Raw genomic sequence first — 16,000 nt, forward strand, 5'->3', positions numbered from 1 at the left:
GACGCAAAAAGAGGGGACGTGTTATGACACACCGCTATGTGTGTTTGTGTGTCTGTCTGTGCCACCGTAGCCCGCTAACGAGTAATAAGATGCGGTATTTGTGAGGGGGAATATTTTCCGACGCTGGTTCTTAGATATAGTTTATCAAAATCTGTTCATCCATTTATTATATATAGGGGTAAAAGTGGGAATGAAAAAAACGAATGTTTTAATTTATACCCAAGTGACAAATCAAATGAAAGTACACGACCTGTCAGAACAATTAGTCAAATTTATCAAAATCGGTTCATCCATTTATTTGATATAGGGGTTAAAATGAGAATTAAAAAATGAATTTTATCAAATTTACCCAAGTGACATATCTAATGAAAGGCATGGCGTGTACAATTAGGTGTATTTTATCAAAATTGGTTCATCCATTTATTGGATATAGGTGGTAGGTATAAAAGTGTGAATGATAAAATAAGTGACATATCAAATGAAAGGGCATGATGTGTGAAGTATAATCAGGCATATTTAATCAAAATCGGTTCATCCATTTATTATAATATATAGTGTTAGACGTAACTTTTGATTTAATATTTTTGTGGATGAATAGTTGTCATTATTTCATATCTGAACTGAATACTATAAAAAGCCGCTTTCCTTTGACTCGTGGTGCATTCGTAAGAATCGTGCCTAGGGGCTCGGACAGTGATTATACGACGTTCGACCCAACTACCCTCACTTTGCTAATAGTGGTTGACTTGCTGCGATTTGTTATCAACTACCTACATCAATTAGGTAGCTGTGTAGAATCGCAGTACATTCTTATTACATTCAAATTACTAATATTTTACCCGGCCTCGCGTGTTATTTCTTACATCAGAAGTGGGATAGAATTCAAGCCCATACTTTTTAAATGTGTTTAAGTTTACGTAGTTTTGTAACGGCATACTGGCGTTTGTGTTTTTTCGTGCGTTGTGTAAAGTAAAAGTTTGTTACGTGGATTATTGTAACAGGAATGTAGTTCATCGAAGGAATTGTATAGTACAGATTAGTAAACGATGCATACTGATAAAAAAGATTCGTTCTGGTAGAGCACAAGCAGATCTAAATCGTCAAAATTAATAAAGTTAATAAAGTCTGAGGAACTTAATGATCCACCACTTGAGTTTGAGTTCACAAAACACAGAATATAAGTATTCATTCGATGCTAAAACTTGCAAGGAAGGTAGCTGTACAAATAACATTTTAATAGCTACGAGCCTTCTGATTGCATTCCTCAAGAATAGATATTATATTTGACTAGTGTTGGATTATAGTGATTAAAATCGAATACCCATGTAAACGATACCAATACTTTTATTAGTATAGTATTCTACCAATATTTTCCGATATATTATAACAATAGTAATTCAATATAAAATAAATTCTTGTTAATACATAACGCAAAGTTATTCATACTAAAATGATGTTATACAACAAAATAACTACAAAATAATGTTCTCAATATGTAAAGAAAAATCTAGTTAGAAACGTGACGATACTGAACTAAGTACAAAGTATATACAAGTAACTATATATAGAAAAGATTAGAAAAGCCGTCTGGCTGTCCCCTCACGTTCGCCCTCTAACGGATGAGCCCACTGAAATTATATTTATTTTGTTTCAACCTGGGCTTTAATAGAAAACTGTGAATTTACTTTTAGAAAAGTATGAGATTGGCAACATTTTATAGATCATTCCGCAAAGGAGGTCGCTCCGTGTCAAGATTATTTTATAAAAGTACTAGCGACCCGCCCCGGCTTCGCACGGGTGCAATGCTGATACTAAATACACTACAGAAAAACTGTGAACGTTGTATATAAAAACATAGCGGCCCGCTCCGGCTTCGCACGGGTATAAAATTAAAGTAGATAGCCGGGCGGCCGGTACCGGTACGCTACGTCCCGCAATTTTTAAATCTGTAATATCTTCGAAAATATTCACTTAAATCATACGGTGTAAAGGGCCATATAGATCTATATTAAATGAACAATGTATTCAAGGTATTTAATTGGTTAAGGATTAATGATGTATTGGTTAAAATCGCATCGAAAATTAACCATTATTTTTCGTAAAAAGTAAATGACAAAAAAAGTTATTGTGGGTTATCCATAAGAGATAGACATATACCATCGCGGACTTTTCTGTAGACCTTTTCAATGTGTATAATACCTAGTACATTATTTTGATAAAACTCTTAGGGTTCAGCCTGCGTTTGCAATGTAAGCGGAAGAAAAGTAATTTTTTACGACATCACATTAGAAACCTCAAAAATAACAGTACTTCTCCACTATTTAATGGATGTTATTATACATATAAACCTTCCTCTTGAATCACTCTATCTATTAAAAAAAACCGCATCAAAATCCGTTGCGTAGTTTCAAAGATTTAAGCGTACAAAGGGACATAGGGAAATAGGGACATAGGGACAGGGAAAGCGACTTTGTTTTATACTATGTAGTGATAATTCAATCTACACTGTGGATTTTAAAGAACCTCATAACTGAACTTTACAAATACTTATGTAATTTATTTCTTGTCAAATAAGGTTCAAAACTAAATCCAATAATTCCATTTTATACATGCAAAAAAGCTCCAAATATTGATAAAGATTTTTGTTGCACAGTATCCGTTCATGGTCTCATACAAGAGCTATTCCAAAAGCTACGAATAAACTAAAGATGTATGATTTATAACTAAATAATAATGTTTCTCTAAAATTTAATATTCAAATCCGTTAAGAGCTTACACTCCGTACCTAGTGATAATATTAACTGATGATGAAAGGAGCGCAAATATAGCTTATACAAAGCTGACTTAATTAATATACTTGGAATATACCTTTGCTGTCTTTTTCCGAAACAACCTACGAGTAACAATAAGTTATTAATTAATTATTTTTGGAAAATTGAAAACAGTTTAAATACATATATGGAGTTGTAGGTATTTTAAACAATTATGCACGCAGAGGTTGCTTATTCTGACACAAAGATTAAGATTGGAACTGATATTGTAATTAAATTTGATAATATGTGTGAGTAATTGTATTTATATTTTGATAAGTTTCGATACAAGACTTTGTGCATTGTACATTTATAAGGTAGAGTTTTTAACAAATAAATATTTTAAATATTAAGATTGATGGGTCTAAAGTGTCTAAAAAAAAAGGGATCGCAGGTGAATTTCAGCATTGGAACTAATCTTGTGTAGGTTGTTTCTTTAAATGAATTCTTTCTTTCATTTATCACAACAAACGTTGAATAAAGAAGAATCTATTTCACGAATCTTAATCGTATTAAGATACAATACATTTTTCAGAATTACCACGTGAGCTGTGACAACATAAAGCTCGGAATGTAACGAAATACAAACACCTGTAGGGTCAAGGGCCTCAAAGCTCGGTACTATTAATCTCAGCCGTCTGGTCGCGGGGCTGACTCAGGTGTACGACTATCCTTATGATGTAGGGCTGCTACCTATGATTTTTAAAACCTTTTTATTGAAAGGAATGAAATATTGGTACGCTATTTTTTATTAGTATAGCAGAACACGATGGTTCTTTAATATTGTAATGTGTGTTATAATAAATTTGAATTATTTTCGTATTCATTATGCGAAGGCTTTTAATTGAAATAATGGATAGAAAAAGTATTTTTTATAAATGTTTATCGACAGGTCTATCATAAATAATATGGAGTTAGTCATATTTTTTTAATCGGGTGATTTATATAAATTCGTAGAAAAATGGCTTATATTAAAACCCTAGGTTATTTATGTAGCCGTTAAAACGGTATTGTTCATTGTTCAAGTTCAATTTTAGTTTCATAGTGTGAATATTTCGTATTTTTGTAAATCATAAATACAATATGATACGTGTCATTTAAGTTTTGATGTTATTAACCTCAATTTAACTAGAAATGATACAGAAAACTTTTGAAATATTCTGGAAATTTACATGTCATGCACCTGATAGTCAGCCCACACTAGGCGACTGTATTGTTGAAAATCTATATGTCACGTAGGCGTGAAATAGCGTAAAATTATATTTAATATTTATTTATGGAATAATACCGAATTGAAATGAAATAAATATTTTAGTTTCTTCTCTCTGCACTCTGTTTTATTTCAAAAATATCTCAAATATACATATATCTTCAAAATATTTAATAATATCTTCTAACTAATCGTACTTTATTTGAACATATCGATACATTTAAACAAGACGTGTAAGAAAGCTTAAAATTTATAAAGTATAAATTATTATTTTTTTTAACACAAGTGTAGCAGCCCTAACAATAATCCCTGTAGCACGCCCTGGGAGCGTTGCCGCATCATGAGCGATCATTACCACAATATATTATTGTGTCCTATCTGCGATGCACAGACTACAGCGAAATCTTTTAAACTACAAGCTTTCGATCTGTTTATCTTTTGTTTTGTAGTTTAGTGAACAACTCACTCGTTTAAAACAAACCTTTTTATGACTTGATTCTGATGGGGTATTTATGTTATTGAAGTAGTTTGATTCACAAGAACATGTTTTATGCTGTAGTTTTCTTCTACAACTTCTTTCGATATACTTAAAATTTCTTGCAGGTATACAACATAAAATTTCGACATTACTTAGTACCTATATATTTCGAAAATAACAAGTTCATAAGGTTATTAAAGTTATAATCATTTATTCGTATAAGAATATGAAATTCCGTATCGTGACACGGACTCTGAATTCAAGAAATAATGGAAATTTAGTGTAATGTTATGGGCCTTTTGTTCTCGTTCTGGCCCAATTTATTAAGCTGAAACTTTCTAAACAATATTATATTTTACATTTATTTGTTTTCACGCGAGATTTGCTTATGTATACGTTATTATTTTTTTTATTTATTGTTTAAATAAACTCTACAATATTAATATTAAGCTAATAAAATGGTAGTATGATAAATGGGAGTAAATATACATTGTATAACATGCATTAATTTCAGTAACTTTATTTATGATTTAAATACATGAATGCAATAAAGATTTTCGTTAGATAACAGCCAAATTTCAAAGATTCGTTCAGTAACCAAGTAAGAGTAAGTACACCCTTAAAAGTAATATAATAATGCTATAATAAACTGTATGCTTATAAAATTATTGAAATACTTATTTAGAAAGTATGTTTGATGACATAAAAACTCGTATTAGCAAATAAGAAAACGATTATAAATATCAAGAAAATTCGAATATAAACATCATTATCCGTAACATTTCTGGACACTCAACGACTCATATTTATAAAGATTTATCGCAATTAATTTTTAGGAGCTTACGAAGTTGGGGAATCCCCTGGGGATGGGATGGGACCAATTATAACTTCTCAACGACGTGTCTTGCAGACAGTTTGATCGCTCCTGTTCAGACTTTGAATGCCAACTTTGGGACATGTCGGGATATCATTTATATATTTATTAAACACTTGGATAAAGGCAGAGTTTTCATTTTGTTGTGAGCTTTGATTCTGTAATAGAGTTAAGGAGTAATAAAGAAATTTTGTATTAAATATAGCTTTAGGGACTTTTTAATGATTATTTTAAGGATTTTAATTTCATTGACTGCACAGTGCACACCTTTGTAAATTCACAGTTGATTCAGTTGTTAAGAATATGACGAAATATTTGTTTGCTTTAGGTATATTGCTATCGTATTTTCATTATTGGGGAAGTCATATTTTGTTGACTGCTTTTTAGTTTTTAGAGATTATCGAGGTATAACACCTTTACACAACGTAACCTACAATCCTTATTACAAATGAGGAGGGTCGGAACAAAAACCGATAAACGACATACTGTATTTTTTTTTTTTTTTTTTGTAATTTCGATGCTTTTGCATAATTTTACATGATAAGCTTATTGAATCTGTTCTAAAGCCGATGAATCTAGTAGAAAAATGCGCTTCAAGTTAAATGATCTATACAGATACCGATAAATCCACTGATGAGGTAAAAGAAAATTGATATCTTAACAGAAACCGATAAATCCTACATAAATTTGATAGATTTTTATAAGGTTGAGACAAAAACCGATATATCAATTTTTAATTTTTAATTATTTAATTCCTCATATACTTAGTTTTAACCAAAAATGTTAATGGTTTTTTCACATAGCGATAAATCCTTAGTTGATTTTTTCAAAAAACGATAAATCCGGATAGTCTAAGCAAAAACCGCTATATCCATTTTTTTTTATTTTTTTTTTCGTTTATTACTTCACACACGAATCTGTTGATTTGGCCACCAAACAATGTTGCTAATGTTGATATATTAAGATTTTCTACTCTCTTTTACCTAAAAAAACAAAGAAATAAAACGTTTTTTCCGATTTGTCAAAAATCTTAGAAAGTGGATTTAGCGGTTTTTGTTCCGAAGCTCCTCAAATAGTACCGTACTTTAATCACTAACATCCATAATTCATACACCAATTTACAGACAAATTCACACAACAAACAGTCGTCTCGATAAAGAGATTTTTCCATGACGCCTCTAAATTCGTAATCCCAAAATCAATTACCCCTGGATACAAGCGTTGAGCGGTAAACATTGTGTCCGCGTCTAATTGTCAATCGACCTACTTCAATGGGAGGCTCCACGTTTCGTCCTATAATTATTACATTGCCTTTACAGGCAATTGGTTCAAATTATCGTGTTGTGTAAACAATAATTATTAATGTTTTATGTTTTTATGGTACGTTATTATCATTAATTAAAGGATGATACCTAAAATTATTTGCGATGAGTAAACTCATTTTTCAATAGTTTTACATTTAGCACAAACACAACGGACTAAAAATCATTAAGATTCGTTCAGTAAGTAAGTATTCTTGAGTTTTATGTGCTGTAATGTGCCAGTTATATAACTGTCACTCTTTTATACTTAGACTAGCGGTCCGCCCCGGCTTCGCCCGTGGTACATATGAAAAATAGATGTTGGCCGATTCTCAGACTTACCCGATATGCACAGAAAATTTCATGAGAATCGGTCCACCCGTTTCGGAGGAGTATGCAGACTAACATTGTGACACGAGAATTTTATATATAAGATAAGTTTAGATTTGGTTTAGATCAAAGAAAAGAAAAGCATTTACTAGTGTTGTTTAAATTATTGTTTATTTACATACTTAAGTCGTAACTTCTTAAATAAAGGTCGTGTGCGTGTAAAGATTTTGAACAATTTATTTTACATACTATTAAATTCTCCTCAGCTTTATTCATTATACTATGATTAATAATAATAACTTCATTAACCACAACACTATTTCATGCATGCTCTTGTATACAGTCTGTCCATCATCTTAATTATCATATAAGTCTATTAACCCGCCATTGGTGACCTCATATGTCTGTGAGACCGGGCAGTTAAAGAAACCCAAATATTTTTGTCACCGTTTATCGAATTGCACTGTGGTTTCGAGTAGCTGCCTAATTTCGCGCCCCCTACCCTACCCCTACCCCACGACAGCGACGCGGGCGCACGTTACTGAGTTTTGGCCCCAACCCGGTGCGTGAGACCGGCGTCACCAACTAAGTAAGTAAAATGGTTATTGTGTATTTTTTTTATTTTACATATTTTGATAAAGCTGTTGTTGTAATTTATAGTTTAATCATATAATTCTATTATTAGTAAGCGTTTTGCTAGATTTGATCGATATTTTACAAGAAATTCCGTGTTTTTTGTTCAAATTGTGAACACTGTTTCAGCATGTCTTACGAAAGTAATCAGTGTCGTCTCGAGGCTCTTTTGCAAGAAGCAGTATCTGATGAGGACAGATTACAAACGTCATCGGAAAGTGAATCTGGAAGTGACTTCGAACCAGATAATTTCGAACCAGATCGCACGTAGTACCAATAACTTGCTCTAGTTGTTTGGCTGTTGAAGATGAGTGATTTTAGTATTGTATATTTTTTTTTGGTCGAAGTATTACCATTTATGTTACTTCATTTTATGTTTTCAGTGTCATAAGACTGACTAAGCCTAATTTTACTGTTAAATAATTAAGATTGATGCTTTATTTTTGAGTTTTAAAAAAACTTTGTTAAAATACTTGACAATTTTAGTTATTTCAAAGATGTTGTCTTATGCTAATAAAAGAGATTTGATTTATTAAATACCTATGTTTTATTGACAATAAAAGATCAAATTTTATATCTATCCCAATGAAAAGTAGCATGAACCGTAAATTACAGATAAACTCGTAGTCAAAAACCCCGGAGCGTGAGACCGGAGTCACCAACGCTGTAAGTCAAATTCACGTCACCAATGGCGGGTTAAGCTGTAACAGAGCTTCAGCTGTAAGCTAAATTGGCACGGATTGAAGTGGGGAAAGGTAAATGGAGCGTGTACTATATCCATATGTAATGGGAAGAAATAGTCATTAATCTTTAAGGCAATTTTAGGTGATAATTAATGACTAACCTTTGTTTTGTGCGAAATATGAAAATGTCACAATATATCTTCATCTTGACTTTTGAACAATGGCCTTTGTGAGGATTTGTTTAGTTCTCTGTAATAAATGGGTTTGCAACAACATTTGTTTTTAGGGCAAGAAAGATTAATAAAAGTTGAATATTTTTATTTAATTGAATGTCATTAGATACAGATTCATTTATCAATATTATATTTGTAAGCAAGATGCATAATCAAGTGAAATGCTTACTCAGATTTTAAAAGAAAAATTTTCTTTGCATTAACTAGATCTCTTTAAGAGCGTTCGAATCCAAAAAGATTTAATAATCTATTCTGACGGGTTGTCTTAGTTGATAGCGACCCTGCCTTCGAAGCCAGAGGTCGTGGGTTCAATTCTCACCCAGGGCAAATATTTGTGTGATGAACATTGATGTTTGCTCTATGTCTGGGTGTTAATTATCTATATATTTAAAATTATACTATATGAAATACCAATCGGACCGCCTCCTTGGTACAGTGGTTGAACGTAGCACCGAGGGGTCCTGGGTTGGATTCCCGGTGGAGACGAATAAAAAATCGTCATGTCTCGGTCTGGTAGGCCACAGAAGGCTTATCACCTACTTGTCCCTATAGAAAATCTATCAGTGAAACAGATGTATAATGCATCTGCCCCTTACCCCACTAGGGGGCATGGGACTTCACTTAATACCAATCTCTACTTGACACTTCAAAAATACAACATTATGAATGATATTACCTCCAAGCCTGCATAAGATAGCGTGGTACACAATTGACCCACAAACCCAATTCAATGAGCTGACCAACATACGGACACTTCATTCTATACGCAAACAACGCTATTGCAAGGAAATTCAATATCGTGAGCTTTGATGGTTTTATTATAAGGAAATAAGTTAACGTTTGAAGTAAGGAACCTGAAGGATGGCTGCCTAAAAGGAATAATAGTTTTTAATAACCTCTTGGTTATGTAAATGGGCGATTTGTGATGAATTATGAATTATATACTGTAAATCTTCCACAGTTCTTGCAAAATAAGTATTTTATTTTATTACTAGCTGCACTCCGCAGTTTCACCCGCGTGGTTCCGCCCCTGTTGGTCTTAGCGTGATGATAATATATTATAGTCTATAGCCTTCTTCGATGAATGAGCTATCTAACACCGAAATAATTTTTCAAATCGGACCATTAGTTTCTGAGATTAGCGCGTTCAAACAAACAAACTCTTCAGCTATATAATATTAGTATCGATTATTTGAAGTAAAATAAAAGTAAATTTAACAATATTATGAATTGTTTCTTTAATTAGTGAATATACAAATAGTTTAATGTATAAATGAATCCAATAATATTACAAACGCTATAAATTTCAAATGAAGACATTAAAGATTAAAATTCTAGTTCGATTTCGACTATAAACTTTTCATTCACCAAGCACCCTGTACTGTTCGATCTTAACTCTTAACTAACATTAATGTACACAGTTTCTTCATTGCTAGAACATGCATAATTGAGCTCGATTCAATCGCTCAGACTGACCACAGCTGACGTCAGCCACTTGCTCATATTTGTATGCAAATATTAATCTCATGTGAAGCCGTGTATGTAAATATAGGGCGGCTTGTCAATTTGTCTGCCCCTCCGTCGCGTCGGACTGACACACATCGGCAGATTAATCTTCTACTCATTTTCTTTATTGGCTTTTGTACGTGAGTTTCTTTATATATTTTACTTTTTTAAATAATAAATATTTGGTACGTGGTATACATGTTTAACACACAAGCTCGTTCTTAAAGATTTAGTAGTTTTTTATGTAATTCGCTCTGCCGCTCTGTGGATGTCGGTCATACGTCACATTAGACTTTAAGAATGATAGATGGTTATGCTCTTTAGTAATAAATCTTATATATAAAATTCTCGTGTCACAATGTTAGTCTGCATACTCCTCCGAAACGGGTGGACCGATTGTCATGAAATTTTCTGTGCATATCGGGTAAGTCTGAGAATCGGCCAACATCTATTTTTCATATGTACCACGGGCGAAGCCGGCGGGCCGCTAGTTATTTTCATATTATTTGATAACATAAATCGGTGTCTAATAATAGATTTTGAATGCTTTCTATATTATTGCTATCTTTAGTTATTGTTTTAATAAAAAATATAATAAAAAACCAGTTATTATGTCTTTAGTTCAAATTAGCATTAAAATTAAAATTTAAAAAAGTCAGTCAGGAAACTTCTTAAGTTAGAGTAGTTTCGTAGTTCATTAGTTTTAAAGCAGATTGTTGATCACGGTAGTTATTAACCTATTTAAATTATATATTCACAAAAGTTTTAAGCTTTCTTAAAAATTAACTTCAATAAAAACAAAGTCATAAAGAGAATTAATCTAAGTTTGATGGTTTATTAAGGTACCTGTAATTATAATAACTCTACAGAGCAAATGGAAAAAATTGCCTACTTATTACATAATATCTTCTAAACTTTACCAATAATAAAATATCAAGTGAACGATAATTTCTTAAAAAGTTTTTTTATTATCGTAAACAATTTTCGATCAAACGCGTCGAACATTATTAAATTCCTAACTTCAATGCCTTATTTAATTTTCTCTTAGCATACAAGAAGCCTTAAAAATGTAACATGCTTGGAATATGTTGATAACTTGCCATAATATATGACTTGTTCTCGGAGTCGAGTTGACAATATAATCATTTGAATCCTTTAAAAGTTAAACTTATAAAGAGACTAGCTTTCCGCCCGCGGCTTCGCCCGCGTTTTCTAAGAAAAACCCGCATAGTTCCCGTTTCCGTCGGATTTCCGGGATAAAACCTATCCTATGTGTTCATCCAAGTTACCCTCTATATGTGTACTTAATTTCATTGTAATCGGTTCAGTAGTTTTTGCGTGAAAAAGTTACAAACACACACACACACACACCCTCACAAACTTTCGCATTTATAATATTATTGCGTTTAAACTCCGTTTTCTTGAGTTGATTTTGCTTTAATATTAAAAGTCAACGATGCCCTTTAAAAACTTGAGTTAATCAGACTGAAACGTTTGTTGTGAACTCGATTCCTTGTAAAGCTATAATCACTTTAAAGTCTTCTTTGCTATTGCAATGTAAACATCAGCATCGTTGACATTTAATTTGGTTGATAGTTTATGTTCTCTCAAGTAAATTAGTCTGTGAAATTTGAGCTTCTTTACTAAATTATTATTACTTGTATAAAAGGTCATGGGTTAAAGAGTAATAAAATGGTTCTGTGGCTAAAGAGTAATAATTTCCAGTAGAGTAAACAAGATCGTGCCAAGAAAATTTTACATACTCTCTTTTATGTATTATTTTGGTTTCAGTTCAGCAGGAATAAGCTAACTACAGTGACCTGTGATTAAAATATTTGGTTGCAATTAAAAATATTTTTTTGCATTTGTATTTTAAATGCCCAGCTCTTTACTATAATATCAATTATTTATTATACCCTTACTGTGAAAAGTGTAGCTTAGTTAAAATTAATATGTAATTGCATTTTTTGAGCCCAAACTTTAAATTTCTTTTTAAGAATCATATAAGTCTACACTCTAGAATACTCGTTATTACAATAGATTAACTTATCAGAATCGGTAGAGCTATTTCGTTGACATACAGTATAAAAACTTAATAATATTTTGTTATACCTATGTGTATATTGTACATGTACATGCATCTGCACCGTATATGCGTAAAAGTAATAGTTGTTATTTAAAGAATGACTAAGCCTCTTGTTCATTCTTATAGAGAGATAGTTAATAGTTTAGCATTAATAAATCGGTTCAGTATTTATAGCGTAAGATACACTCTTTACAGTAATCTCTATTTATTTAGTAAGATAAATCCTATCGCTTTGCCTGATGTTCAAGGACTAAAAATATTAATGTAGCTGAATCGATTTTAGTGCAGTAGGACAGTGAAGTCCACCCTTGCCCTAAAAGAAAATCGATCAGGAAATGACTGTAGTATAAGCAGGTATAGATTTGTCGCTTTCACCCGGACCCTCGGGACATCAATATTTTCTGATAGGCTGATATTATGTTATAGGAAAGTAGAAGAAAAAACACAACTCCAATATTCAATAATATGTAATTTAATCCAATTCTGACAATATGACAATTTATGAATATTTACACGATATGTACATTTTTACACTAACTGGTATACAAATGTTAAACTTATTCGCCTTGCGAGAAAACTACCTAAACTTAATAAATTCATCGTTACAACCCCAGGTCGAAACACGTCCGTCCACATAACTTTACACATAACCTCACACTTAATGTTCACTCGCCGCGACTCCAAGGAACCTCGTATACGCGCCCAGTGCCCGCGCAACACATCAATTTGACATTTAAATAACATCGAGATTTGATAAGATATTCGACAGCTAGAATGACAGGGCTCATGTCACTCAGCTGTCGGAGATTATACACGTATGCGCTTACACAGAACTAATCTATAGATACAATCAGAGTGTCTTCCTCGAGGAGCGACTGGGAGGGCTCGCGCTGGCGGCGAGAGGCCCGCACTCAGAGCCTCGTGTGCGTGAGGCCGTTTGGCGTTATGAGCGGGGTCAGCGTCGACGGCCGGCTGTCCAGGTGCAGCGGCTCGTTCACCGCCATCGACTGGGACGTCATCGCGGTGGATGCCTCGGATCTAGACCCGCCAATCCCCGGAGCAGCCTTTCTTTTCTCGTTGGCGGCTCTAGCTTGCGCCCGGGCTGCCCCGGCACCTTTCTTCCTCGGTATCACGCTATTTTCCACATGCAAAGCCGCATTCACATCCTTCCCGGCAGCGCACGTACACGCCTTCAGGAAACTCTTCTTGAAATTATCCGACAAGAAAGCATAAAGAATAGGATTCATGGCCGAGTTGCTGTAGCTGAAGCAGGCGGCGACTAGGAAAACGGTAATTGTTATGCGGCTCGCACACTCCGTGGGAGGGGAATAAATTAGGGCTACTTGAAACGTCCAATAAGGAAGCCAACACAATACGTATACCGCTATAACCGTTAACACCAGCCGCGTCACCTTCCTGTGCGAGCGTTTCTTTTCTTTGGATTTGTTTTTCGGCCCCACAGTTTTCAGCTTGCGAATAACGAGGCAGTAGAAGATGAAAATGAGTGTTAACGGCGCGGCAAAGCCCAATGCAAATGAGTATAACGTGAAAGTCCTCGATCCTTTGTTGAAGTCGCGTTCCGGCCACACTATGTTGCAAGATACCCCGCTCTCGGTGGGTATCAAGGTTGTGTACATAAATATCGGCGTCATGACGAGAGCGGACGCGGTCCAGGCGGTTGCCGCCACGATACGAGACACGAATGGCGTCCGAAACCGCGGCGCGGCGATCGGATGACACACCGCTATGTATCTATCGGCGCTCATGATGCAATGGAAAATACTGCTCGTGAATTGGTTGATTCCGGTGGATATCATGTAGGCTTTGCACATGAACCTGCCGAACGGCCACGCTCCACGCGACATAGTTATGATGAGGAAGGGTATTCCGATCAGAAAGCATTCATCTGCGATGGCTAGATTGACGATGTACATGTTGGTTACTGTTTGCATTTTCGAGTAGCGCAGGACGACGTATATAACCAGAGTGTTACCCAGAAGGCCGACGACACACACTATAGCGTACAGGATTTGCGTGACCACGTACACCACAGGAAGATTAATGTTGGGGCAGTTCTCGAAAGTGCTGTTGAAGGTGCCATTTTCATCGTACGCATAGTTGCCGTTGCCATACATTTCTACTTCTTCTATCTCCATTGTTGCAGCGTCTGTCTGTCCGATTTACGTAAAATGTTCTCTACTTCAAGGTCTTTACCTGTAAAGAAAGGAAATTAACATTAATTATTATATTTGTGATAAACTGTTTTTATTATAAAATTAAAAGAGGTTTTTAATTACTTTCCATGTGTGTATAAGTTATTTTAAGACTTTCTGTAGATATCGCATGAAGTACACGATATAAGGGGACGTATAGAACCCATCAATTCACATTTCAATACCACCTGATAATTGCTATATGCTTAGTGTTTCAATATGCATAGTGACTATCTTACTTGACAGATGAAAAATATAAAGTATGCATAAAATTAATTCGAAAATATGCATATCATTTCAAAACAGTCCAAATTTATGACATAATACGAGTGACCTGAATTCCTGCTTCTCACTAAATCACTTTAAAATAGCGATTGTTTTCTTTGGCCTTTTACCCTGATTATACGTCAAGATTATTAGATCGACAGTGTCCGAAGAATTTCCATAGGACCATTTTACCAAGTAGCTCTTAAATAATATCATTTCTTAATGGACGCTGTTCACTTACATTTTGTTTCTGTTGCTTATGATAATAATGCTGCTGGACGCGCAATGGATCTGAAACAAAATAAGATTCAGTTAGAATTTGCATCTTATGAATTGCGTTTTAGAAATGTATCATTTTTCAGTGCTTGCATTTTATGTAACATTTCTTCGCTATGAAATAAATATCAATCGCTGTAATAAAATTGATATTTCTCAGGTTCAAAGATTGAAAGTTAATCTATGACACTTTTACTGTCTTATTAATAAATTAAAATGTAGGCACTCTCTTGAACAATAACTAAGACATAAAGTATTAATATTATAAGCGAGAATAGATCTAGCTATTTTGCTTTACATAAAAAGTGAAGTAAACGCAAATACAACAAATAGACCAAATTTGATCCCCTCAACAAACTTGTAAGTATTTATTTTCCCGAACATTCTGGAAACAAATTATGTAATGTTCTCCAAGAATTAGTTAAATACCTATTTGTGGTTGTAGACTGGATATATTTTGGCAGTCAAGCCTCGGTGTTTACAAGGCGTTCCGCTAAAATAGAACAATGGGTGAGTCCGTACGTTTGATGGCGGATAAATAAAGACGTATTATTAATAACGAATTGTTTGTTAAATATTGTCTGCACGCGTGGGGTGAGACATGCTGCTGTCAAATAGCAAATGAGAATCGATTTGGCGGAATGTTGAACATTTATTGAATTCCGTGTTAATTTGTAATAGCTTAAAGCTTTACAAATAACAAAACGCTACTTTTATAGAGCCTTATATTTTGATATAATGAAATACACCATTGAATTTTAATGAATATCTACCAAATAGTTAAATATATTACATTTGATCCTCATTACAATACTTTTTGCTTAGTTATTTTCTCTATTAATAGAGCCGAGAAAGTCAATAGAGCCTGTTGCAGAAATCTTAATCCTACTTATATGCATCTGTGGGAAACTCGGCAGTAAAAAATTAAAACAAGGCAAATTTTCGATTTTAAAGCATTCTCTAATGCTTCGCTTTATGAGTCAATTAAGATGATGTTCATATTATATTGAGATAGGAACTTGAACTTTGAAGAACATGTTAGTGTGGCTACATTGTATGCACACACAAGATGTATCTACGATCCAATCTACTGGACAAAG

The 16,000-nt window shown here is 33.8% G+C and overlaps 1 protein-coding gene and 1 long non-coding RNA gene across 4 annotated transcripts in view; one reads left to right on the forward strand and one right to left on the reverse strand.

Moving 5' to 3' along the window:
* The window catches only part of LOC149486210 (uncharacterized), a 493,671-nt gene that overhangs the window by 393,251 nt on the left and 84,420 nt on the right, over positions 1-16,000 (forward strand). The gene's annotated exons all lie outside the window — the stretch shown is intronic.
* The window catches only part of LOC149486225 (somatostatin receptor type 2-like), a 122,036-nt gene continuing 118,629 nt past the window's right edge, over positions 12,594-16,000 (reverse strand). For 2 of the 3 annotated variants that reach the window (XM_089699557.1, XM_089699556.1), the window contains 2 exons: positions 14,866-14,915; positions 12,594-14,358 (listed from right to left, as the gene is read on the reverse strand). In XM_089699557.1, coding sequence (XP_089555683.1) covers positions 13,056-14,300 — 1,245 coding nt within the window. In that variant the 5' untranslated portion in view covers positions 14,301-14,358; positions 14,866-14,915 and the 3' untranslated portion in view covers positions 12,594-13,055. Of the gene's footprint in view, positions 14,359-14,865; positions 14,916-15,329; positions 15,416-16,000 lie in introns of those variants that run through there. The other variant, XM_089699558.1, reaches the window with a different exon arrangement.

This window comes from Colias philodice, chromosome 9 (genome assembly GCF_061535455.1).
Source record: "Colias philodice isolate Cphi_HAF_F1 chromosome 9, ilColPhil1 Martin Lab GWU primary, whole genome shotgun sequence".
Classification (NCBI taxonomy): domain Eukaryota; kingdom Metazoa; phylum Arthropoda; class Insecta; order Lepidoptera; family Pieridae; genus Colias; species Colias philodice.